We start from the raw sequence: 27153 nt of genomic DNA, 5'->3' as shown, positions 1-27153 counted from the left end.
AACGTTCATAGTTAGAGGCAATATAAGGGGAAGGCCTTGGCCCCCATATCCCGTTTGATGGTCCTACAGCACTGCTGATGATCCACTGAGTGAAACTGGATACTGAACTAGATAAACTACTAGTCTGAATCAGCAGGGCTCTTCTTGTGTTCTCGTAACACATCTTTCCATGAACTTGTCCAAACCCACTTAACACCCATCATATTTGGTGCTAGGACCACCCTGGAGAAGTTGAAGAAGCCAACAGGCCTTGAGAAAATGCTGCTCATGCACTTGTCAAAAGGAATTCCTGGTCCCACAACCTAGAGACTAGATCTAACTACATTGTTTTCATACCATTTTAATGAACATAATTGACCCCCAAACCACATGGGAATTGTAGTCTCATGAGAATTTGGGAAACCTCAGTCCACATGTGTATTACACTATGCTATGGTTCAAGATGTTTGCAATAGCCAAAATGTGTTAGTTTCTCTGGTTCCTTGCAGGGGTGGGGAGTAAAGAGCTGAGGCAATTGAGGCCAGTAGATTTAAGGGTGAAACAGTCATAGAGAAGGTAAATATTGCTGTTACCTCCAATCTGCTCCCAGAGTTCACTGACTCGTTTTGTCTCATTATGTAGCTAACAGCAAAAAGTTTTCAGGTGGTTGGAGTTGGTGGCACAATATTATATCCAAGAACTTTTTGTACTAACATGTTTTTGTTCTCGGATCCGAGCCGGACTTCCCCTGAGCCATAAACAATCTGCTCTTTCCAAAACAATTTCAGATACGCTTTCTTTGAAAAACAGATCCCAGACCCTCTTTGTACCTTTCATGTGCCTGAACTTTCCCTTTTTCTGCCATCACTCTACGTCTCTCTTTTTAAACATCAGAAATGTTTTGGACCCGATAATTTAACAGAGCCCAGGAAACATGGCTGTTGGGAACCTTCAGGTTTTTCTGTTTTGTTCCATAAACGAGCAGAGATTTATTGTGGGACATCTAAGCTTTTAAATGTAAGCTCTTGCATTTGAACGTAGCGTGACAGATAAGGCTGGAAATACAGAGCAACCCTATGGCCTTAAAGGGAGACATTCTGGTGGGCAAGAGGAGATTCATTTTTGCTGTTGTTCAGATCTGAAAATGGATTTGGCAAAGCCTCGATAAGGAGGAGGATGATATAAAGGAACCGCGCAAGCATGGGAGAAAGGGTGAAGTCACCAATGTGTCAGTTGCAACTCTCAAGGAGATGTGCTTGCAATACTGCAGAACCACAGCCAAATCTATGACGTGGATAAAACCATGTACAGCTAAGAGCAGATTTGGATTGAAGAATCCTGGAGGTGGCTATCTGGAACCAGATCGACCATGTTTAAGCTACAGAAGACCTGGGGCATCTGTGATTGCAGGTGTAATTCAACTTTATGGAGGACGCATTGAGGCCATTTTAACTCTTTCCACCCTGTACCATCTCCACTTTGAAGCTTAGTGCCACCAGCTTTTAGCACAAGCAGAAAAAATGGCTCTCGCCCTCCAGTAGGGTAAAAAGTAACTGGGGAATGGCTGGGAAAATGTGTGTGTGCGTGCGGGCGGGCGTGCGGGTGGGCGGGGGGGTGTTAAAGGACTTCATCCTCATCACTGTGGTCTCAGCTCACATAGTTTTAGTTGAGAGTGTGGATTAAAATATTCACATGAATAGCTGAAGGCAGGGGAGGAGTTGGGATTTGGTTGACTTTCACTTTCATGCTCAGTTTCCTATTAAACACAGACTGCTACTTTGAACAAGATAGGAAGACAATGACTAAATATCAAAGGCGTAGCAAGGGGGAAAAGCGCTCGGTGCACTGGTGCGTCCTCCGCCCCCATCCTGCCCCGCAATGCCCCCGCCCCAGAACACCCCTGCCATGCCCCCGGAACACCCTCGCTACACCCCCACAGGGAACCTGCCCGGTGCATCACGCACCCCCGGGCCCCTTGGAGCTACGCCTCTGCTAAATATGCATCTCTGACCATCTAGAACAGAGGTGTCCAATTCTGGCACTTCAGAAGTTCATGGACTACAATTTCCATCAGCCCCTGCTGGCATGGCCAATTGGGAATTGTAGTCCATGAACATCTGAAGCACCAGAATTGGACACCCCTGATCTTGCAGCTGCAAATGAGAAGCCCCCAATCCATTGTAAGTATTTTAAAGGAGGAAAAGATGTGTCCTTTAAAAACCCATCCCCAAAATGCTAACAATGGAGCAAGAATCCTGCTTTGATTGGTGAAACTGAGTGGAAGTTGAAAGACTAAACCAGTTGTCTCTTCTCTGCATGAAGAAAGACAAATTGGGGTTGCCCAAGCTTGCAATTTAAATTTTAAGAACAGAATGAGTTGTGTGATCTTGTCACAGTCTGCTTTCATGAATTCACGAATTGTGTGCATCATAAGTATCTCGTTCGACTAGGACAGCTCTGATTTTTACTGCACTTTTGTATAAAGTAGTTTACACAGAAGCAGAAGTGTTATTTGAAAAATATTTGTGCACAGAGAATTAGACTTTTGCTAACAGTTTATGTTGGAACTAGAAAGGCCAAGGCTGTGAATTTATCTGATACCAAGAGCGGCTGTGTAGAGTGATTTTTCCCCATCATTTACCCCTTTTAAATTTATAATCTAATCTCAGAGCTTTACCAGATGACACGATGTTTATCTTGAGATAAGATTTAAATAATATTTGGATTATCAACTGTTACGCAGATTGGGTGAGAGAAAACAGTCCTGTTTGCTGAAGTTGGCTTCATAAAGAAACAGCATCACTTTGGACTCTTTCTAGACATTTTCATGTTGATTGAACATGGTGGGAGCATCACTATTAAGTAACTTACTGCAGAATTCTTGCAGTTGAGATGAATGTATATTAGCTGCATTGAATGGGGGAAGGCATGAAATGGCATTGGGGAGCGGAATGGCCTTAGTCCGGTGCATTTGCCCTCTCGGGGGAGTTTCCCCAGCAAAGGGGGCAGATGTTCAGGTGGCTGCCCATCCTTCAGACCTATATCATAAAGCCCAAATTCCAAGCTGCAGTGTGGCTGCAGCTTGATCGCATGTCAGTGTCGAGGGAGGGGGCAGCTTGGGCGCAGCCAACAAAACCCTTTCGTTGGCATGAGTCCTGTTAGCCCTATGGAGCTTTTCACTGGTGGCAGGGTTTTGGAGTTGTTTCTTGTTCCTGCACCACCAGAAAAGCCTCTTGGGGGTGGTAGGTTGGCACTGGATTGGCACAGTGCCCCACTACCTCTAACTTTGGATGAGGCTGCAAAGCACTTTTCAACCATTATGATTTTTGAACTCAAACTATTTGTGAGGGGGGACGTTACTGTCTTTGAGCCTCCTGATAACATATGGCTACATTTTTGTCTAAAAAACGTATTTTTTATTTCGCAGTATGCCTGAACCCATTAAAAAAAATCTGGATTTCCAATTGGTGGTACTAATGCTGGAAAATATGCACATATATAAAATGGCAACTGTACATATTGAGAGGAGTGCAGGTGGTGAAATCACCCATTACATAGTCTGTCAAAACTATAACAACTGAAACAGGCTTAGGTGGTGTCTATATATCCTGGGACAAGAGGCCAAATGGGAGATGGCATTTACCTAGGACTTTTTCTGGGGGATCTAGCCAGTGCCCAATATGAAAGATACTGACCTTTGGAGTCTGAAGGAAATCTTAAGGAAGGCAGGGCAATTTTAGAGCAAACTGAAAAATAAAGCTGACAGGAAGACAATTTTGGAGGAAACATACAGCTGATGTCTATCAAAACAAAGGATGCTCCTTTATTTATTCCAAAGATCTATGCTGCACCTTTTTGTCATTAAAATATCACACGAGTCGAGCCAAAATGTTAAAATAGCATAAAATTATTATATTGAGAGCCCCATCCAAAGAGGGGGGCAAAAGAGCCTGTGGGAGAGACATGCCCTCATGCCAGTGCGTTTGCCCTCCCCAGGGCACTTACCAATGGGGGAGGTCTAGGGACGTGGCTGGGGGAGGAGCCAATATTAGTTGCCTTCCTCCCAGCCATTTGTTGGTTTATGCCAGCGGCAGGGAATTTGGACTTCTAGAATCATAGAGTTGGAAGAGACCCCAAGGGCCATCAGGTCCAACCCCCCCCGCAATGCAGGATCACACAATCAAAGCAGTCCTGTCAGATGGCCATCCAGCCTCTTTTTAGAAACCTCCAAAGAAGGAGACTCCACCACACTCCGAGTCAGTGCAACCCTATTCAGCCCTATGGTGGCTTCTTGGTGGTAGCAAGACTGTTCTGCTTTGCAAGCCTCTCTGGGCTGCCAGGAAGCCCCTCTGGAAGCCACGGAACAGCACAGTCACAGTGTTGCGGCCACCCGCCTCACTGCTTGGGTTTGGCTGTTAGAAGTTTAAACCTAAAACCTGCAATTGGCAGCAGAATAAACACTACAGTTATGCAGCAAATAACATCAATAAAATATCCCCCATGATAAAGGCAGCAATCTGTAGAAAGGTTACAGTAATTTCAGTAAAACTATGAAGTGAATCTGACTGAGTGTGCTATAGAGCTCATCAGAAGACCTATGAGATCATGGCGACAGCAGCAAAGGAATGTTGGTTCTCTGCTACTCTTCAGCTAAGACCAGCTTAACTGTTTAAGGGATTTCAACACTTCTTGACTCCAAAGTTTAAATTCTCAGAAACTGATGATTAGTTGCAATGCAACTCTTTTTGCAAAGTTTGTTCCTGATACTACCTCTCAACTACATTCTGATTTGGATGTCAGTTGTAATATAGTTCAGAGAGAAGAAATGTCTAGTGCATCATTCTAGTCTGTTCATGGTTCAATTTGACCCAGTTGCTGTGATGTATGTACTCAGGATCTAAGGATTTGTCAAGGTCGCCACTTTTACTCCTGTTTTCTTGTCCCTCCTGGATGCTGAAATCATGTATTGATTAGGGGTGGTGATTCAGTAAATCTGAATCACCCCAAAACCCTGGAAAAAAAAACCTCATTGGATCTTTCTTTATTCTTTACTGAATAGCCCAGCCGAATAGCAGAGCCGAATAGCCTCAGAGTTGATAAAGCCAAACATGATTAGGCTTTATCAGCTTTTGGAGCAGGGTGTGAGAAAGGGGGAGAAAAGTGAATGCTATGCTCGGTGCAGCCAAGTGCGGTATTCAGTTCTTCCTGTCACCGCTGCTTCCCAAGTCCTCTGGGGCTTTGGAAACAGTGGGGGGGGGGGGGAGGAGGGAGAGAACTAAATGCTATGCTCAGCACCAGGGGCGAATCTAGGCAAACTGGAGCCCGGGGACAAAATCTGAGTTTGGTATGGACGACCACCCTCCCCCACAACGACCAAACAATGATTTTTTGTACCAGCTCACAAAACACCTCCCACCACCAGCAAAACATACATGGCTCTCCCCATAGCTCTCTTTCCTAATTTTGTCTCCACACCAACCCTATAGGGTGGGTTGTTAGCCTCCAGAAACAACTCCAAGCCAGTGCAAGTGGGAGATTAACTTTTTTAAGCATGTAAATCTCTCACAAATCACAACCCTTCCCATCAGGAAGTTGGAACCTTCACAAAGGCAGTTTGAACAAAGAAAGAGGCAAATCAGAGAGACAACTGTGAGGTTGGCTGAGAAGTGCCTGTGGATAGCAGGCTTTCCCGTTTATCTCTTGTGGGATCTGATGTGGGGTAAATCTGCACACCTTACAGTAGGTGCCTCTACCTATACTCACACTCATATTAAAACAAGTGTCAAGGTTCCAGTATTCTTGTTACCAGACAAACCTGTAGTAGAAGGGGGGGGGTATTTTTTTAGAAACAGTGTTTATCCTTCCGGCAAACTCCCCACAACATGCCCAGGTGGAGACGACTTGGCAAAGACGCAGGGCCTTCTGAGTTAAGCATGGGGATCCATGGCCTGACCCCCCCCCCCCCCAAAGCCCTCTAGAGTCTGAGTTGGGAGCCATGGCTTCTAGAGAGCATGGATGGCCCCCCCAGCCGACTGACAGGGAAACCATATAAGTGGGGCTCTTGATGGGGGGTGGAAAAAACCAGGTCCTGCCCCCAGTGCTAGCTGGGCATGGGGCGGGGGGGGGGTGGGGCAGGGGTGAAAGCTGCTTATCCGCCCTGGGCATCATTTTCTACTCAGACTGCCCTCTAGGTTTTCCCCTTGACAGTATGCTGAGAATAGGGACTGCTGTAACTCACAAAGGTCTGCTCAGGAGTTGGTCAGATGTATTTCAGCTGGCTAATACTGGGAAACTAGTGCTGGACTAGATGGAGATAGGTCCCCTGCCAGAAGGCCAGAAAGAGTGGAGTACCACCACAGTGCAGAAGATGCAGGTTACCCTCATGCTTTGTCAAAAGCCAAAGCAGCTGGAGGAAGGGAAAACAAATGGATGTTTGACCAGAACCCCTAAATATTTTTTGCACTACAAATTGACTTTCTATCAGAGCTATTATTTGCTTTTATTGACCAACCTGCAACCCTCTCCAAATTGAAGCAACCAGCCACTGCTATGGAGAGGGACCTGCTCCCAACACCCATGTGGCAGCAATCTGTCTAAAACAAACATTTCAAAGAATGTAAGAGACCCTCATAATTGATGGCCATAGGTAATTTTAGTGCTAGAATGTAATGCGGCAAGAGCATGAATGAATGTGCCCTTTTTCAGCCTGGTGGCATCTAATATATGGAAACTGGGTTTGATTCCTTACTCCCTCCACATGAGTGGGTGGACCTTTATCCTGATGAACTGGATTTTGTTTCCCCCTCCTACACATGAAGCCTGATTGGTGACCTTGAACTAGTTCTCTTTGAACTCTCTCAGCCACACCTTCTTTACAAGGTGTCTGTTGTGGGAAAAGGAAAAGGAGTTTGCAAGCTAACAAATGCCTTTCCTTTCCTCTCCCACTTTCTCTTTCCTCTCCCTCTTTCCTGCCCTTGTAGGAATTGCTTGGGTGGGAACTTGAACAAAGTGGGGCACATCAAACTCCCTCTGCAGATTACAGCCCAGCCTCCCCACAGCAAAAGTTAAGAAATGCGCTCCACCCCCCCCCCCCCCCCCATATTAAGGCTATTCACAATAGCAAACAAAATTTTAGGAATAGAAGAACAATTTGGATTCATACATTGCCTATAAGGAGTCTCCAAACAGCTAACAAACACCCCCCTTTCCTCTCCCTCCCTTGTGGGGCAGACAAAGTGGAGCATCAAACTCACTCACGGATTACAGCCAACCCACATTGCAAAAGTTAAAGAAACTTTCAGAGCCTCCATCCCCCCACACTCCCAATATTAAGGCTATCTCACAATTGCAAAACAAAATTCTTGGGAATAGAAGAACAATTTGGATTCCATACATTTACCTATAAGAGCGTCTCCCAAACAGCTAACAAACACCCCCCCTTTCCCTCTCCCCCAGTAGCAAGCACCTTGTGGGGCAGAGAAAGTGGGGCATCAAACTCACTCTACAGATTCCAGTCCAGCCCCACAGCAAAGTTAAGAAATAGGCTCCCATCCCCCAGCCAATAATGGGCTATTCACAGTTGCAAGCAAGAATTTTTAGGGAATAGAGAAGAACAGTTTGGATCTCATACATTTGCCTATAAGGAGTCTCCAGAGCAGCTAACAAACACCCCCCTCCCTTTCCCTCTCCCCACAGCAAACACCTTGTGGGGGGCAGAGAAGAGTGGGAATCAAACTCAGCTCTGCAGATTACATCTCAGCCCCACAGCAAAAGTTAAGAAGCCAAGCTCCCCCATACACACACCCAATCCAAGGCCATTTCTGAGTACAAACAAGATTTTTATGGATAGAAGTGCAGTTTGGATTTGCACACATTACCTTTTAAGGAGTCTCCAAACAGTGGTTCACCAAGCGCCCTCCTTCCCTCTCCCCACACAACAAACACCTTGTGGGGCAGGGATCACCTTCTAATTGACCTCCATGGACTTCTCCTGCTGGCTGGAGCCCTCCTGCTGGGAGAAGGCTTGGAAGTAACATCAAGGGACTTGTACTGGAGGAATGGGCACTGCACTCCACAGAGTGAGTGGGAGGCGGGCTCTCCAGTCCTCCCCTCCCTGGAGGCACAATGAGTATTTCTCCCCGCCCTCTGGACACTCAGGGCCACCCGTGGATGAAAAGTGGGGGGGGGAAGCTATATCGAAACTTCTTAATTTTTTTTCAGCAGCCGCTTCCTGAATGCAGACTTGCTTGGGCTTCCAAAATCCCAGTCTCAAGTGAGAAGGGGATGTTTTGGCATCCCACGTGACTGCAATGGATGCGCCCGGGGACAAGGGGTACCCCTTGTCCCTAGGCAAGTCCACCAGTGCTCAGCACGGCTGAGACCTGAATCCTGTTGCAGTTCTCCCCGCTGAAGTCATGGTGGGTAAAACTGACATCTTTCGACTTCGGTTTTTTTTAAACCCAACAATGTTTGGTAAAAAGCCGAAGAAAGCCTACGGGTATTGGCTTTATTTGGCTTTACCAAAAATTTCCAGGTTTTAGAACCCAAACTTGAAATTTACCAATGAAAATTATCGGTGCTCACCCCAAGTATGGCTCACACTACTGAGTCCTTGATGTCGATCATAAGTTAAAGAACCCGCTCATCAACATCACTGACGATGAGTAAGATGCTTGGCAAACCACAAGCACAAGCAGGGGAACATAAATGCTCAAGTCAGTACCCAGCTTGCTGGGGGTAAAGTGTAGATGACTGGGGAAGGCAATAGCAATCCACCCCATAAACATAGCCTGCTGAGTAATCGAGGAGGAGAAGAAGAAGAGAGAAGAAGGAGGAGGAGGAGTGGTTTGGATTTATGCCCCACCTTTCTCTCCTGTAAGGAGACTCAAGGTGACTTACAAGCTCCTTTCCCTTCCTCTCCCCACAACAGACACCTTGTGAGGTAGGTGGGGCTGAGAGAGTTCCAAAGAACTGTGACTAGCCCAAAGTCACCCAGCAGGAATGTAGGAGTGCGGAAACACATCTGGTTCACCAGACAAGCCTCTGCCTCTCAGGTGGAGGAGTGGGGAATCAAACCCGGTTCTCCAGATTAGAATCCACTTCCTCTTGACCACCTCACCAAGCTACCCACACTCCTGTTTCCCCTCAATCCATACCGAACAAAAAGTGGCCAGTTTTCATAATGCACATCACTTCAAAAATGCACCACAGTTTGCATTCTGATTCATGTCCCACCAGTTGTTGCCTCCTGTGGATCACAATGGCCTAGGTTGATTCATATGTAACACTGCGCCCTGCAGATCCAAACAGTTCCATACGGTACAGTACCTGCCAGAGCTTGCAAGTGAGTGCAGGAAATGTATCCCACAATTCTTTGGTCCTGAGGTGTACTTCCCACTTGCACCTGGGGAAAGAAGCGAGAAAGAAACAGAATTATTAATGGACACCAGAACAGTTTCTAGGATCAAAGGCCCACTATCCAATTCAAAACATTAGATCTATTATGCAGCAATGATTTTATTTCTCCAAGTATGAGCCACACAGAAGACAAGAGACTGTGTTGCTTTCAGGGCTCAGACAGAATGTCTCTTGGTATATATATGGTGGGTGCAGCCCATCAAGACATTCTTCTGCCCTAGTTGAAGCTAATGGAAACTGTCACTAAAGCCTTAATAATTTTGTCACTGCTGCCAAATTTTCTGTCTCCCCTTTGGGAATGGGCCATGGCTCAGAGCTAGAGCACTGGCATGCAGCTTCCTCAAGACTTTGTGTATTGATTGCCAAATTCATCACTTGGTCGCTTCTTCTCCCTCCCTGCATTTAGTTCATAACTGAAGATTGGGTTTTGCAGGAAGCGTGGTTTGAATCATTTGCGTTGGCTTGTGCGTGGATCATTTTCATTATTTCTCAATTGCACAGCAAGCTCGCTCGCCCTCCCGTTCGCTTATCCATCTTGCTGATGGCTTACTGCAGAGTTGCCACTTCTTCTTCGTGGTATGAAAGCTTTCCAGCACAGTGTTGCATGCACCCAAGAAAACAGAAAGACAGAGAGCCCTAGAAAAGAGCCCACTGAATGGGTTTCAGTGCGGCCATTCTTACGGGGTGTCCTCTGCACGGAAAGGCACTGTAGAGGAGCAAGATGTCAAATTCTGCTAACTCCCCCACTGACACCCATGCCCAAACAGATCTTGGGAGAACTCCTTAAGTGTTGGTTCAGTCAGATATTAAATTACTGCAGCATATTGAAGTTCAGGTGTGCCAACAAAGTGTGTTTTGCGAAGAGATTTAAAATTCAAAGGTTTCGATAACTTATTTAAGTGACTAAATAGAATTTTTGCAATAGTTAATAGAGGCTCAATGTGAAAGAATATAGTGCGGTGGGGGGATGAAGTTGCTTCTCCCTACATGCCACAGGGGTGAACAGAAAGGGGCTGGCATGCATCTTGGAGGCACCAAAACCCCATTGCAGGGCTGATTCAAAGTCCACATGTTGTGCACCAGCAAACATAAGGAATTTGTGGACAAGCACCTGAGAAGTAGCGGGGGAGGGTTATGTTAAACATTTCATATCAAAGGAGAGTTTGAGAAGTCAGTTTCAAAGGGTAAAAGAGGCCACGTGCAGATGTTTGAGAAGGGGGGCACTTGGGACTCCAGGAGAAGGGTTAGAATCATTCAAGGGGCAAGAGACTTTCAGATAGCCGACCCACAGATTGGGCATGATGTAGGGTGTCGGACTGCGGTTGAGACCCCCACTTTGACCTGAAGAGCACTGGATGATCTTGGTCCAGTCACATTCTTCCCCCCTTGCTCATCTTGCAGGATGGCTGCAAGTCCAAAATGGGGGTTTATGCTGCCTTGAGTTCTTTGGAGTGAGTGTGGGATTAAAGTGCATGAGATAACAGATAGCAGAGATGGGATTGCCAAAGCTGCTAGCAGTGGTGCACTGGGATAAGAGAGCAGAGAGATGGAGGTGGGGGAAGGACACAGAGAGCTTTGGGGGCAAGAAAGTTGGCTAGATCTGGGAGCAGCCAGGAAGCTCAGAGAGGGATTTTAAAAAATTCATCACGATGATAGATAGTGGTCAGAACGATGATGGTGGTGGTGGTGGAGGAGGAGGAAGAGTTTGGATTTATACCCCTACCTTTCTCTCCTGCAAGGAGACTCAAGCTCCTTTCCCTTCCTGTCCCCATAACAGACACCTTGTGAGGTAGGTGGGGCGGAGGGAGTTCCGAATAACTGTGACCAGCCCAAGGTCACCCAGCAGGAATGTAGGAGTGCAGAAACACATCTGGTTCACCAGATAAGCCTCTGCCACTCAGGTGGAGGAGTGGGGAATCAAACGCAGTTCTCCAGATTAGAATCCACCTGCTCTTAACCACTACACCATGTTGACATGCTGGTGGGTGGTTGATGGACACAAGAGAAGGGGCCGAGATGCAGTAATAGAAAAAAAAACTCTTTTGTTGGGTCTTGGTTTAATGACCTCAGATGATGAACACAGTCCCTGAACTCTAGCTCTGTGTATTCATGCCCAATCAAAGCTGGACCATCAACCCAAGTCCATGCATGACAAGGTCAGATATGAGCTCTGCTGCTCATTCCTGCAGCACTCATTCAAAGATACACATGCAGTGGTCTGTGCATGGCTTCATTTAGGAACATAAGTTGTTTGCTCCTGGACAAACCTGCAGACTTTCAGACTTTGTCCTGATTTTGCAGTTTACTGGTCTTTCTGGGCACAGCTGCAAAAAAAAAAAAGCCTTCTCAGACCCAGAAGTGACTTGCAAGTGACATCCTATCTCTTTGGAATGTTTGGCCTTCTAACTGAGGAGCAACAAATTGGGATTCAGGGATATGACACAGGGTTGATCACAGATAGTGCCAGATGCTTAGTGCTGTTTTGAAGTTCCAGCAGGACTCTAGACACACTACAAATCTTGGCTTCAGCCAAAAAAATGCCCAGGCCCATAAGATGAAGGCAAACGACTGAATAAAGAAAGTCAACACAGTTCCATGACTTGCTTTTGGGGAAAACATGCAACATAGTTCTAGCAAATTGCGAAAAGTCAAAAATAATCTGCTGGACCTACATAGTGATGATTTCCTGTGATTCTTCTTCTGCTGCTGTGAATATATAGGCATTTGCATAGGCAATTGAGCATCCATATGGCAGTTTCTCCAGCATTTTCTTTGCCCCAGCCTTTCCACAACCACCATTTTCCCACTAAACTATAATGGTGTGACAATAACTGATTTTAAGCCACAGCAATATGTGAAATATGTTTGATGATCATCATTAAGATAATTAAGAACTGTAATTTGCATATTGATATGGGATAGACAAATGTCAATTACTTATATTTTAAGTACCCCATCCCGTTATAAGAACATTTGCCATCCTTCAGGTGGGCCCTAGAGATCTTCCAGAATGACAACAGATGCACTTTACAATGAATGCACTTTCAATGCACTTTAGCAATTGTTGGCAAGTGGATTTTCCCATTATGCATAGTAAAAATCCAGTTGTAAGGGGCATTGGAGGTAAATTGAAAGTGCGCTATTCAGTGTGTAAAAGTGCCCTGATCAAGTGAGAGGAAACATGTACAGTGGACAAATGGGGAACCACGTCGTGTGGATGCAAGACAGTCCAGACTTCAAACCTGAGCAAAGCCACCAGATGGCAACTGTTCCAGGGATGCCTCCAAAGCAGTGGCTCAAATTATATTAAAACTTTGCCCACTGTTTTTGCTGTAGACTCTTAAACTCTTAGGCAGCATATTGTTAGTGTTTCATACGGATGCTTCACAAAAGCTCTTGGGGCATTTGCAGCCCCAGGAAAGCTCAGAGGAATTCCTGGAAGACACTGCCTAACACCAATTCCTTTTACATTGCCAAAGAGTGATATGGACAATCACCAAAAGGCATCTCTGTGACCCAGGGGCTGCTGCTGTGCTGAGGTATATGCTCCCCCCACCTCCTGCTGACTTATATTCGTATAATTTTAAAGAGGTCTTTCCTTTGTAGTGGCAGGGACATCTATATCTAAAAAGAGTAGTCTCATTTCCGTGCAGGAGTCCAACAGGCTATCCTTCATTCTGGATCGTTGATGAACTCGGCTGCAAATAGGTTTTTATACCCCATGGAGAAGGCACATCCATTCCTTTTGACATTTACCTCATGCTTGCCAGAGGCTCCAGTCAAATTATGTCATTTAAAAGAAAAATTAGACATGGGCATTGCACAATTAAAACCCCAGATCATCCGGTCAATATTTTCTTTGCCAACATACTGAAAAGTGCCCTTAACCTGACCCCAGTTACTCGAAGCACAATTCGTATCAGTCCAGCTCAGGGGGTACTGAGTGACACATGTTCACCGAGCCTGCTTGGGTTAAGAGGTCATGTCTGACTACGGATGTCTGAGTGGTCTTGGGACAACAGTGTCTAGTGGGTAGGAAGGGAAATAGCACTGTTATTCCTTCCTCCACAATGAACAGAGTACAGGAATATTTTCTTCACAATGGATGATCGGTTTGCCCATATTATTCATGTGGGACAGCTTTACACAGGACAAAAAGGACAAGTCCTTCCTTCTGAGAAGTGTACTAAATTTAATGACTTGGGAGACAATAGCAGGGGGGAAAAGATAGGAGTAAAGAAGGATGACTATGAACTAATGCAGTTGCATATACAAGAGGGAGAACCAGCGTATATAGTGGTTAAAACATCTGACTAGGATTTGGGATACACAGGTTCAAATCCCCAATCTGTCATGGAAATTTCTCAGGTGACCTTGGGCCACGCTCTCTAGTGACTTATCTACAGAAAATGGAGCCTGGGGCAAGAACTGATCCCCTCCCCTGCCCAGTGAGCATCTGTGGAGCATTTCAGTGATTCTGAAAGGTTCCTTTCGCTCCCAGGGAAATCTACATATATTGGGAGAAATTACACAGAGATACTGCAAATTACGTCTGTTGTTATCACAGCGCAATAATGCACATATCAACATCTGGATTACATCTTAGTTTAGACAATAGTCCTGCCTCATTTTTATGAGGGTACGAGCAGCAGTGTCATAGTGGTTAAGAGCAGGTGCATTCTAATCTGGAGGAACTGGGTTTGATTCCCCGTTCTGCCACCTGAGCTGTGGAGGCTTATCTGGGGAATTCAGATTAGCCTTTGCACTCCCACACATGCCAGCTGGGTGACCTTGGGCTAGTCACAGCTTTTCAGAGCTCTCTCAGCCCCACCCACCTCACAGGGTGTTTGTTGTGAGGGGGAGAAGGGCAAGGAGATTGTAAGCCCTTTTGAGTCTCCTACAGGAGGGAAAGGGGGGATATAAATCCAAACTCTTCTCTTCTACGAGTGCACCATCTCTCCTCATCTACTGGGTTCACCTGCCATGCATCCAAAGCATGTGTGAGCACAATGTTTCAATAGGGTATATGTGAATCAAATCCAGTGCACATCAGCTTGAACATGCAACTCTTATTCCAAACAAAAATCAGTTTTGCAACTGGAGCCTGTGTGTACTGAAAGATTACTCCTACAAGTGGATGGGTAGGGAAAGAGGGAGGGAAGACAGGTCCTTGCTCCCCTGAGAGGAATTCAGTCCATACCTTGTCTATATAATAGGAGCCCTGCAATGTCTTTTCTGATTACCCTGCAACACTTTCCTATTCCATCTGCAAAGGATGCTCCAGACACACCTGCAGATGAGTCACTGAAGGGCTGGGGAGAAATGCCTCTGACTCTGCTTCCAAAAGGTGGATACCAAATACAAATACAGTGCAGCAACCAGCAGAAGTGAAGGGTGTGTACCCACAAGAAAAATGTACAATTGTACAAAGCACCTATAAAGACATTGAAAAGTCCACAAAACGTATGTGTGAAATATCCAAGAACATTTAAAGGTATTGTAGTATCGGGGATGTACATGGCCATTTAAGGACTTTTATGTCACTACAGGCAGCATATCCCCATATGAGAGACATGAAATACATCTAAATTACAGCATCCCCGATTAAACTATGAGATGGTGGATGCAACCTCTGAGCAGCATTTGCTTGTGAAGCATGTATTGTGAAGATTTTTTGTTATGAAAGAGATGATGAATGTACCCCTTGACTTGGATGACCTTCCCTGAAGAAGAAATATATTCAAAACTGGATATAACTGTGCATTCTGTTAGGATTTGGACTTAGGCTTTATCTGATTTAAATCTGGACTTTATATTTCCTTCGGTATTAGATTATGCTTGTGCTCTTATGGTCTGGCGGTATGAAGATAATACTACAATATATTTAAGTTGGTATGAAGTTAATACTGCCATACATTTAAACATGACTGTATATTTCACAGATACGTTTGTGGGCTTTTCATTCTGTTTACAGGGGGTTTATTGAATTGCGCATTTTTCACAATTCTAGCAGTTATGGTCCCTGTGCTTCTCTGCCACTGACTCTGCTCCAGCATCCTGGCTCAGTTTTGAGCAAGCCCCCCCCCCCCCCCCCCACACACACCATTAAGCTTTCCGAAGGAGCTGTGGGCAAATGCTGTGAGAAGGCGCCGTTTGCATTATGAATTAAGCAGCTCTTCCTCTGGGCACTGCTGAGACTGAAAGAGGAGCTGGAAAGAACTTTAAAACTTCTCTGCATTGGCCAAATCTGCTGAATTCTCACTAACTTTTTGCCTAGTGTAAAATTTGGTGATGAATATGTATTTATTTAGTGTATTGTCCTCTGAAGATCCCAGACACAGATGCAGGTGAAAAGCAAAGAGAAAATGCTACTGGAACATGGTCATAAGCCTGGAAACCACACAACGTCCCATCTGTTTATTTATTTCATCTACACCTTGCCTTCTCCCCAGTGGGGGGCCAAAGCCACTTATATCATTCTCATCTCCTCCTTTTCTCCCTCACAACAACCCAGTGAGGTAGTTTAGGAAGACCGTCTGACTGGCCTAAGGTCACCCAGTAAGTTTCCATGCCATCTGTGGGGATTCCAACCTGGGTCTCTCAAACTCTGGTCTAATACTCTTAACCACTGCATCACACTGGCTCTTAATCAATTCTAATAGAGCAAAATTTCAATTCCTTTGTTGTTCCAGAATTTTCCTGCTCCTTAATTCTGGTTGAACACAAAGAATTTTAAAATCAGTTTGGGAATTTGCACAGATGCAGATTGCCATGCTTTTCTGTTTCTTCTGTTCATCTCCATGTCTTTCTCCATGAGTTGGGTCCCATGTATTCATTCTGCAAGCAATACCAGCCCTTTCCTTCAGTGTGAGGAATCTTCCCCCGTGCAAAGATCCCTCTTGCACTGGAACCTCCAGGTTAGGAAATGTAATCTTAGTTGAAATTTGAGGAGATCTCCAGGCCCCACCTGGAGGTTGGCTACCCTGGCAGTGATTTATCAATGCATATGTGCATATTGGTCAAGCAGAAGGGAATGGAGCGAGTACAAAATTCAGAAATCAAAAATGGAACGATGGACCATCCATTCTGCTTCCGAAACAAAACCTGGAAAATTCAGCAGTCCAAACTCCTTTGGCTATTTATGCACTTGAGGTCTGTTCTGCATTGAGCGCACATTCCATTTGGGTTGGGTTCTCAGATAGGCACGTTTCTCCCTCTCCCAGACTCACTGCATTTCAGATCAGAGAATCTCTGCAGCTTCCAAAACATCTGAAAGCACGACTTTTCCTCTCACTTTGAATGTATTTGGTTTGCACTGGGTTTCTTGTTCCTCCCAACTTTACCCTGCCCACCTGACAGCATTTCCTCCCACTCTTTCGGGCAGCAATTCAGAGCAATCGGAAGAGCTTTTTATTTTTTTAAAAGCTGCTGGTCTATTGATGAAGTGGTAAAGTGGTGAAATCTACATGAAATTTACATGGTCTAGCCAAATAACGCTAGACCCAAACTTAGAAAAACATGCACGAAAAGGCAACAGAGAGCAGCCTCTCCAGTTGGAAGCTGCACAGAGAGAACAGGTAGGGCAAATGGCAGATCAGCTTGGCTGGGGACGCTTGGCAGCAAAAGAATCCTGTTTAAACAAACAAACAAAAGAGGGGAACCCACTGGGAAGCTGATGGCCGCGGGGTAAGCACTGCATGCATAAAGGGCCAAAGTCTGCAGAATAATTTCAGAAGCATCCTTACTTTTCCAATAGACCTCTGGCAAACTTGTTTTTGCCATTAAGTCACAGCTTATGGTGACCCCACAGTGCAGTGGTGGCGAACCTTTGGCACTCCAGATGTTATGGACTACAATTCCCATCAGCCCCTGCCAGCATGGCCAATTGGCTGATGGGAATTGTAGTCCATAACATCTGAAGTGCCAAAGGTTCACCACCACGGCCATAGTGCTTTCAAGACTAGAGGTGAACAGAGGTGGTCTTCCTATGTGCAACAACCCTGGGATTCCTAGTCATCTCTCATCCAAATTCTAACCATGACCAACTTTGCTTAGTTTCTGAAACCTGATGAGACCGAGCTATCCTGGTTGCCATCTATTAGTTTATACAAAGATTGCAAATTCTTTCCACACGCCTACATCTCAAGAGCACGTTTGGCGGCAGCATCCCCGATATTTCCCAGAGGAGCCTGTTCCTCTTATTTACCTGGCTGCTCAGAAATATTATCTTCTCTTCCTTACATACACTTAGATTTTTTTTCCCCTCAGCACTTTGGCAAGGCATCAAGAGAAGCAATTGCTTGAAACTAACTCTGGCCAGTAGACACAGCCTGATAATGCCGTTCCACCGAGGCAATTTTGTGCTCAAGATTTCCCAGCGTAGCTGGAATTAGATAGTGCAAGCGTTTCTCTGCTCTTGAGTCCCACTGCCAAAAGACAAGACTATAGACAGAATGCAAGAGCAGATTTGCCTGGAGCAAACACATTCAGAAAGGTAGCAAACCATTAGTTTTTTCTCTAAGGAGGTTTACGGAAAACAATGTGTTACTTAATGTTATACTGGTAACTTCAGGCTTCGGTATGGTGTGTGAGAAAGGTTATATGTATATGGGGTGGTGGGGAAGAAAGATTTACGACCAGGTTTGAAGGGTGGATTTTTGTTTATATTCAAGAATAAAATCACCAAAAAGGAATAAAATTTCAACCCCTCCCCCACAAAAATAACTAGGAGTGTCAGCACCTTCTACAGCTGGTGTGGCTACCTTGCTCAATGACAGTTTTCACAGGACTCAGGAAAAAGGGGTGAGAGATTGAGGTTTGCAGCACCTCCCACATTGCAGCAATGGAACAGTGGTTAAGAGCAGGTGCACTCTAATCTGGAGAACTGGGTGTGATTCCCTGCTCTGCCACTTGAGCTGTGGAGGCTTATCTGGTGAACTAGATTAGCGTGTGCACTCCAACACATGCCAGTTGGGTGACCTTGGGCTAGTCACAGTTCTTTGGAGGTCTCTCAGCCCCACCCACCTCACGGGGTGTTTGTTGTTGGGGGTGGGGGGGAGGGAAGGGAAAGCAGACTGTAAGCTATTTTGAGACTCCTTACAGGAGAGAAAGGGGGAATATAAATCCAAACTCTTCTTCTAAATAGCACTGGGTCCCCATTTAGGATAAAGGTTGGTTACAAATGAAATAAAGAAAGAAATCACGAGTCCATGAGATGTCTGAACTGAGCTACCGTTTCAAACGTTGGTCTTTAAACAATGGAACCACGATAGCAGGGATCTCCAGCCTATGGCCCTCCAGAGGGACTTCAGTTCCCATCAGCTCTGCCAATTGACTATGCTGGCAGGGGCTGATGGGATCATAGTCCATGAACTCCTGGTGGGCCATAGCCTGGAGAGCTCTGCACTACAGTGTTAGGAGAGGCTTGCTAGTCTTGTCATCATAACTCTCTTTTGCAATTTTTTTGTAAAGAAAGGCAGCAGAGAGGACACTGGAGAGACGGTGACCAGATATGCAGAGGCGTAGCTCCAAGGGGACGGTGGGGGGATGCGCGACGCACCGGGCACGTGCCCCTGTGGGAGTGTGGTGAGGGAATTCCGGGGGCATGGCGGGGTGTTCCCGGGCGGGACAGGGGGTGGAGGATGCATTGATGCACTGGGTGCTTTTCCCCTTTGCCACACTTCTGCAGATATGAAAGTAGAAATGTTCCTCTGTCCTTGGTAGATGTGTGTGAATTCCAGTAGCCTGTAACTCCCTCCCCTTTCTGAAATGAAAAATTATACCAGCTCAAATTCCTGCTTTGGTGCAATTGTTACGGCACAGAGATATGACCTCCTTGGCCTTTGTTTATCTTAATTCTCAGCGAAAATAGATCTAAAACGTAGAAATGGGTCTCAACAGGCTGACTAAGGTTAAAGGTCTAAAAAGGATGGTCTGAAATATGGGAAGAGAAGGGTTTTCCTCTCATCTTGGCCAGCAGAGTTGGATGATAATCAGTCGTTCGTCATATGATGGTTAAATACTCAAAGTTCTCCAGCAAAAATCTCAACTTATGTGGCAGCCATTGTAGTCTAAATGCAGGTGCCACAAAGGGAAATGGAAGCCTCTCCCCTAGAGCATAGGTGTCAAACTTGTGGCCCTCCAGATGTTATGGACTACAGTTCCCATAATCTCCTGCCAGCGGGATGATGGGAACTGTAGTCCATAACATCTGGAGGGCCACAAGTTTGACACCTGTGCCCTAAAAGATGTGTGATTGCTGTGAGGGCACGAGAAAAGCCACACGCTCCTTGAAGCTTTGGAAACTTATTTTTGAATTGGTCTTGTAAGCCAAGAGAAGAAGAAGAAGAAGAAGAAGAAGAAGAAGAAGAAGAAGAAGAAGAGGAAGAGGAAGAGGAAGAGGAAGAGGAAGAGGAAGAGGAAGAGGAAGAGGAAGAAGAAGAAGAAGAAGAAGAAGAAGAAGAAGAAGAAGAAGAAGAAGAAGAAGAAGAAGAAGAAGAAGAAGAAGAAGAAGAAGAAGAAGAAGAAGAAGAAGAAGAGGAAAGGAAAGAAGAAAGAAGAGTTTGATTTATATCCCCCCTTTCTCTCTCCTGCAGGAAGGAGACTCCTAAAAGGCTTACAATCTCCCTTTGCCTCTTCCCCTCACAACAAACACCCTGTGAGGTGGGTGGGAGCTGAGAGAGCTCCGAGAAGTTAGACTAGTTTGGGACTGCGCAGCCAGAGTGCAGGAACCTGCGGCTCTCCAAATGTTCCAGATGTTCTCAGGAATTCATAATTCAATTCCTATCAGTTTCTGTCAGCATGGCCAATTGGCCATGCTGGTAGGGGGGGGGGGCTGATGGGAATTCGTAGTTCCTGAACATCTGAGAGCAGCAGGTTCCTCCCCTGACTAGCCTATTCCGAGTAAACCCAGCTGGCGTGTGTGGGAGTGTACAGGCTAATCTGAATTCCCCAGATAAGCCTCCACAGCTCAGGCGGCAGAGCTGGGAATCAAACCCGGTTCCTCCAGATTAGATACACAAGCTCTTAACCTCCAACGCCACTGCTGCTCCTGCTGTATATTTGGCTTCTTACTGGGGCAGTACAAGATTTGTAGAAATCCGTTTTTTATGGACTTGGTCTTGTTGCCTGCAAAGATTTTTTTTTTTTGTACTTTTATAAAGCAGCTAAATTAGCTACGCAAAGTTAATACATTATTGAAACATGCTAACAGAATTAAATGTAAGTATAAAATGTTAATGGGAACTAATTCCAGACTCTTGTTTTTTAAATTTCCGTTGGGACTGCCCAGTGGCACAAGCCCATATCTAGTAGAAATCTCTACATGATATTGGCAGTGCCCACTAGATTATGAGAACCCAGGAAGAGTTCTGCTCAGGATAAAGGTGGGTGGAAAAAAATCCCCCTCCTGTCTGTCAGCTTGCCCAGATGGGTAATAAATTAGTGACTCCACTTTGGGCCCTAGAAGCAGGCTGATTTCTAATCCCCTACTCTTTAATAGATGCTCTTGCAAAATGAAGTGTGTGTGACATTAACAATGTCCAAATTCTGGAGATGTTTTGGCTTGTTTCAGGAGAATTCTGTTCGGCAAAAGGCCAGAGATCCACACCACTGACAATCAGAGTAGCCAAAACTGTGCTAGATGGGCCAATGGTCTTACTTGGTGTGTCATACGGTCCTTTCTGGTGTGTTCACATTGTCATGACCTCGCCCACTGGACTGAGCAGAGGCAATGGGCACAGTCACCACTATGGTGGTACACTTTATTTGACCAGTGGAAAGAAAGGATCATTCTCACTCAAGAATGATGCGTGAAATGGTGGTGGAACCATTATTGCTGACTGGTAACTGTGGAATGAAGAATGGGACTGTGCCTGTGCTTACTGAGAAGCATAACAATGGCTGCATGAGGATGGAAGGAAGATCAGATGCAATGTTGAACACAGTGAAGTGCAGGCACAAGGCTATTATGTTATTGGCCCCTGTCGAGACACACTGCTGCAGGCAATTTGCTGGCTCCACAAATTGATCGGCCTGGTCAGGTGTTCAACATGGAAGCAACCAGAGGCTCATATATTTTACAAGAGTGCTCCATGGTTAAACTTACCTTGTTCAACTATGATAGTCAGATGTGAGCCAATTACCAGGTCAATATGGCTCAGCACCAAATAACTCAAATGCCTGTTGTAGTATTGGCTTTTTTCTTTCAAAACAATGCTTTCGCGTGTATGAAAAACACTGCCGATCCAAATGGATTGACTGCCATTAATGTTGCTAAGGACTACTTAGACTACCTAGATGAACAGCAAATGGTGGGTTATTTTTTTTTTCAAAAGCCACAGTGTTGGTTTATGACTGATTTATCTGTTTTGTGACTGAATGAACTGTCAATATAAACAATTGCCTGTTGAGCAGAAGAGCAGAGCAGCAAGGATGGAGAGGGCAAGTAGGATTAAATCAGCCTATGAGAGAGTGTGCATGCTTGGAAAGCCAATTGTGCTGTACTGCTAGGAAAGGAATACAGTGAACCAACCTGCCAAGAGAGCCAGGTGGTTGAGAGCAGGTGGATTCTAATCTGGAGAACCGGGTTTGATTCCCCACTCCTCCACCTGACTGGCAGAGGCTTATCTGGTGAACTAGATGTGTTTCCGCACTCTTACATTCCTGCTGGGTGACCTTGTGCTAGTCACAGTTCTCTCAGAACTCTCTCAGCCACGCCTACCTCACAAGGTGTCTGTTGTGGGGAGAGGAAGGGAAAGGAGCTTGTAAGTCTCCTTACAAGGAAGGGAAAGGAGCTTGAGTCTCCTTACAAGGAGAGAAAGATGGGGTATAAATTCAGAAAAAGCCATGAATTGTTTGATGGCCTTGATGAATGGTGAGCCTGTACAGAAGTGCAGCCAAGTCAGCTTCCCATGGGGGGTTTCCCAAGGTAAAAACAAATGAACAGAGAGATGGGCTTGCCATACCTCCTGGGTGAAGCAAACCCTGAACTTCCTTTAAGTGGTCTTTCTATGCAAGAATTTACCAACCAGGGCTTTGACCCACAGGTTAACTTCTGAGATCTTGATTGAGACTGGTCTTAGCCCCTTGGGCCATCCAAGGCAGGACTTTCGAGACCAGGTCTGGAGCAGGATGAAGTTTTGTGGAATTTGCAAACAGGGATGTAAGCGGAAACCACTGGCATTTGAGAACCCTACAAGTAACATTCTGCTTTTGGGAGAACAACAATGCTGGCCCTATCTCAGGAGAAGCAAGGAGCTGTGCCCTCTGGCCACAGAAAATCCCACCTCTCTGGTTTCTGAGATTCCAGCAGACATGGTTTGGATGTTTCAAGCATCTCTTCCCAACTATAAGGACTAGAACCTCACTGAGACCCTTGCTGAAAGCTGAGATGAGCATCTTTCCCTCTGTTCCCACAGAATCAGACATCTGAGAGGACCAGTCTGATTTTTTGGCTCTTAGCATGAGGGTTGGCTGTGCCTCTAGCTGGGCAAGGAAGATCGGCACCTTGGCTATCAAAGCAGAGGCTGTTCTGGCGCTCCAACTGTTCCACATTTTTCCCTCAAACATTTGGCTGTACTTTCAGTCTGTTCTTAATCAGCAGTGCAATGAGTGGCTCACATACATATAGAGAAGTCTTTGGAAATGGAACGCTATAAATCTTGCAAGATTCCAAGCAACCGGTTCCCATTTGCAAATTAAGCAGCGACCTCTAATTCTCCAAAGGGCTTTTTTAAACTAAAGAGCTATTGAAAGAAGCAGAACACATTAAAAGTTGGGTCTTGAGGTAGAATTGGTTCAGTTAATAATGCTTAGCATTTATGTAGCACTTCCGGTGGCCAACATACTTCTAGGGACCAACATATTTTGCTTAGATTGCTTAGATTCACCCTTTCAAGGGACAGTTTTCTTCTCCCTTCATTGCCAAGGGAGAGAGGAACTGAGGCAAAGAGAAACCTGACAAGTGAGGCTGACTCTGATATTTAAACAGGCAGCCTCCTGAAAAGGACAGAGTGGTGGGCGAGGAGGCCCCCGGGAAGAGCTCCACTTCTTGGTCCCTTTAATTCTGCCCCTCTCCCAATGAAAGGGAGAAGCAAAGGAGCAGGAGGCTTAACATGGCTTTCAATTGACTTGTCCCCACCTGCATTGGGTGGGGGCCAGAATTGCTTGGCTGTGATGGCTTCTCTCCATTTTGTACCTCTCCACCTGTGCAGGGTAGGCACCAGAGACCTGCAGCTGCCACCCCTATGCAGCAGGTGTATGCCTCAGGCTACTGGCCCCTCGGGTTTTCTCTGGCGGCCTTAATGGCTTATCCATCCTTGTTTCTAATTTCAGCCCTCAGCCATTGTGCCACCCCAGCTCCCATTCTGGCTAATTAATGAGATGCTCCTAATTAAGCATCAATAAGAGTGTGAAGAACTTTTACTAGTTAGGCTCTGCTGATATAATTCATGCCTGAAATGGGGGATGAATCCAAGGGTTCTAAAAGATAGTTGGTACCTGTACGGAGTAAGCGCCAAACTAGTTGAGATGGTGTTCCCAAGGATATGCTGCCATTTTCTAGAGTAAGTTCCCACTATGGAATGGGGACTTGATACTGGTGCAGGAAGGGGAGGAGAGGTTCCTTTCTCCCCCTATGGTTTTTTCTGCCCTAACTGGTGCCAAGGGACATTATTTGCTGACACACTCCCTGGCATTACTTTAGGTCAGAAAAATGGCATGAAGGGAAGGCAGAAGTCTCTCATCACTGTAGCTAACCTGACCTGTAGCACTGGGTAACATCACCCCATGCTGCAGTAGTCCCAACCAGATTAAGGCTCACACAGCACAGTTAGAAGAGTTCACCAGTGGAAACTTAACATAGAAAACTGCAGTGTGTCGTCTAGTTTGCCCCTAAGAAATCCCAACTCTTTATTCAGGTTGGCTTAGGAGGAAAGCAATGTGAGTTGACCTCCCCCAAAACACCTTCTGTCTATTAAAGCTATATCTGAAAACATAATTGAAAGGTATTCTTAGAACATCAGCTCATAAGAGTAGCTGGGGATGGAATCATAAGAGATAGGAAGTCAGCATGTGTAGTGGTTAGAATGTCACAAGACTAAGATCAGGCTCAAATCTCCCCTCGGCCATGAAAAATTGCTAGGTGACTTTGGGCCAGTCATATATTCTCAGCTTAGTCTATCTCACAGGATTGTTTTGAAGATAAAACGGAGGAGAGAGGAACTGTCCAAGCCATTGGATTCCCATTAGGGAGAAAAATGGGCTGTAATCATTGAAATAAATAAGTAAATCTTTAAAATTCAAAGTTACAAACTATTTCAAGAATAGCAATCCACTTCGCACACGGCTTATCCTCTCTTTAATCTCTGGCTCTGGCCACCCACCCACAAACACACAAACACAAATACAAAACACACACTTCTGGCTCAGAACACTGAATGTATTTAATTGGCAGTGACTGTATTGTCAAGCTCTGTGGCCCAGCCGAACCTGATCTCGTCAGACCTCAGAAGCTATGCAGAGTCAGCCCTGGTTAGAACTTGGATGGGAGACCACCAAGAACCATCAGGGTCGCTGTACAGAGGCAGGCAATGACAAACCACCTCTAAATATCTGCTGCCTTGAAAACCCTGCTGGCACTTGACGGCACATTCCACCTTTACTTTTAGGGTAATGGCCTATCAGTACATCTTCTGTAAAAATGACTCATTCTTGTCCAGGTGCACAAATGGCAGGTTTTAGTTCAAATAGGACCTTCTGCCTGGGTGGAGAAGATTGAGTTACATAAACCTTTACTTTTCATATTTTTCTCCGACTACATTATTAATCCCATGCGAGCGTGGAATTATGGCAGCATATCTTCGTCTGCTGATTAATCCCACCCAGAGGAGAGCCTCTTGCTACTGCAAGATGTAATGTGCCATCAGCTCTGCTGGAAGGGAAAGATTGAAGAATATGGAACGCCCTAAAAGAGCGCCTTGTTCATGTGATAGGACTAGCGGATTTGAAACATCTGACCATTCTTTGTTTCCTATGCCCTAAATACAATAAGATAATGCATGAAATACATAAATTCCACTTTTCTTGCAATGTTCTCAGTAGCATTGAGTAGTTATACAGTGGAGTTAATCCTTTGGTTCTCCAAAGTTAGGAGACTACAATTCCCATCAGCCCCTGCCAGCATGGCCAATCGACCATGCTGGCAGGGGCTGATGGGAATTGTAGTCCATAACATCTGGAGTGCCAAAGGTTCGCCACTAATGGTGTTATAAGATACCCAATCTCCTGAACAGCTCTGAAGTGCTCTTTTGTGAAACTGTTGCAAATTTTATACTGGAAATTAGTAATTTTAGCAATTTTAACTGTATTTATTAACCTTGTTTTGTTTTAAAATTTTGTCCTTTTTTATATGCCAATAAAGGCTTGTGTTGTGTTGAATGTTGACTTTTCATATTTTATTCCCCTTTTATGTTTCAGGTTTTCAAATAAATTGCACTGCACACAGACACACAGACACAGACACAGACACAGACACACATACACAGAGCCCTAGGGAAGGGAGGCTGCAAAAGAGAGGAAGCACGGGGGTTGTATTTGATCCCACGAGGCTGAGGAACTTCCTCGTAAAGAAAGTGAAAGCGAAGAATGTCTGGAGTCTTAGAGCAGAATCAGATTCTTCGGGATCAGGAAGGACTGTGTATGGTCAGTAAGAAAGACTCTTATTGTCAAACTGCTTTTGCAAGTTGTGGAGGAACATAGAAGTTTTACCTGTTTCTCACCCAAATTCTAGAGAATGAGCACGCACAGCTAGCACGGCAGTGTGAAAGCCAGGTGTTCAAAGCTCAAGGGAGCTGTGAACCCTCTGAGCTATTACGTGGAGCCCAAGAAAGCCCCAGAGATTTTAGACCAGTGAAAATCCCATCACGTTTGCCCGGGTCATCCAAAATTGTAAGTGTTTTTTTGCCAACAGCAAGTACCTAATGCAACCCAAGATAGCTTGGGTTGAGCTCTGATACCTTTCATGCCTGTCCAGCTCGCTAGACCCACAAGTGGCACACATCCTGCTCATCAGATGCTGATCAAAAGGATGAATAGACACAGGAAGATGCCTTATTCTGAGTCAGACCATATGTCTATCAATAGGCGGTTTCCCACTGGTGATTAATCCTGGGATAGTAACCCGAAATATCCAGGTTTCCTCGCGATCTCCCCACTGCCGAACCATGGAACACAGATCAGTCCCATTTCTGGCACTCCCCCACCCTTATCATGGGATTTTCCTGGACCTGCTTGTATATACACCTTTTGGAAAAAAACACTCCAATAGGAGCTAATAGAGTCTCCTACTGACACCACCCAGGTTTTGTGAAGTTTGGTCCAGGGGGCCCAAAGCTATGGACTCCAAAAGTGGGTGCCCCATCCCCCATTGTTTCCAATGGGAGCTAATAGATGGGGGCTACACATTTGAGGGTCCATAACTGGCCCCCATGAGCCAAACTTCACCAAACCTGGGTGGCATCATCAGGAGGGTCTCCTAAAGATACTCTGAAATGTTGGTGCTGCTAGCTTAACAATCACACCCCTGACAGCAGGTACCCCCCGCCCCCCACCCCAGGGCAGGCCTAGACGTCTTCACTAGAAACATGCTGAAGTGAGGATGTTGGAACCTGGATGAAAAGGTGCCGATTCTTTTGAAATTTGGTTGTATCTAGATTAAATTTTCAGTGGGAATTCGGACAATATTTGTACCTTTGCACC

The 27153-nt window shown here is 45.4% G+C and overlaps 1 protein-coding gene across 2 annotated transcripts in view; it reads right to left on the bottom strand.

The window, feature by feature from the left end:
• The window catches only part of SMPD3 (sphingomyelin phosphodiesterase 3), a 170853-nt gene that overhangs the window by 25936 nt on the left and 117764 nt on the right, over positions 1-27153 (bottom strand). For both annotated transcript variants that reach the window (XM_048515448.1, XM_048515449.1), the window contains exon 4: positions 9307-9382. In XM_048515448.1, the coding sequence (XP_048371405.1) occupies positions 9307-9382 (76 nt within the window). The remainder of the gene's footprint in view (positions 1-9306; positions 9383-27153) is intronic.

Source organism: Sphaerodactylus townsendi, linkage group LG14, assembly GCF_021028975.2.
Source record: "Sphaerodactylus townsendi isolate TG3544 linkage group LG14, MPM_Stown_v2.3, whole genome shotgun sequence".
NCBI lineage: Eukaryota > Metazoa > Chordata > Lepidosauria > Squamata > Sphaerodactylidae > Sphaerodactylus > Sphaerodactylus townsendi.
The sequence above is the reverse complement of the archived record's forward strand: the minus strand, read 5'-3'. Positions and strand labels throughout refer to the sequence as shown.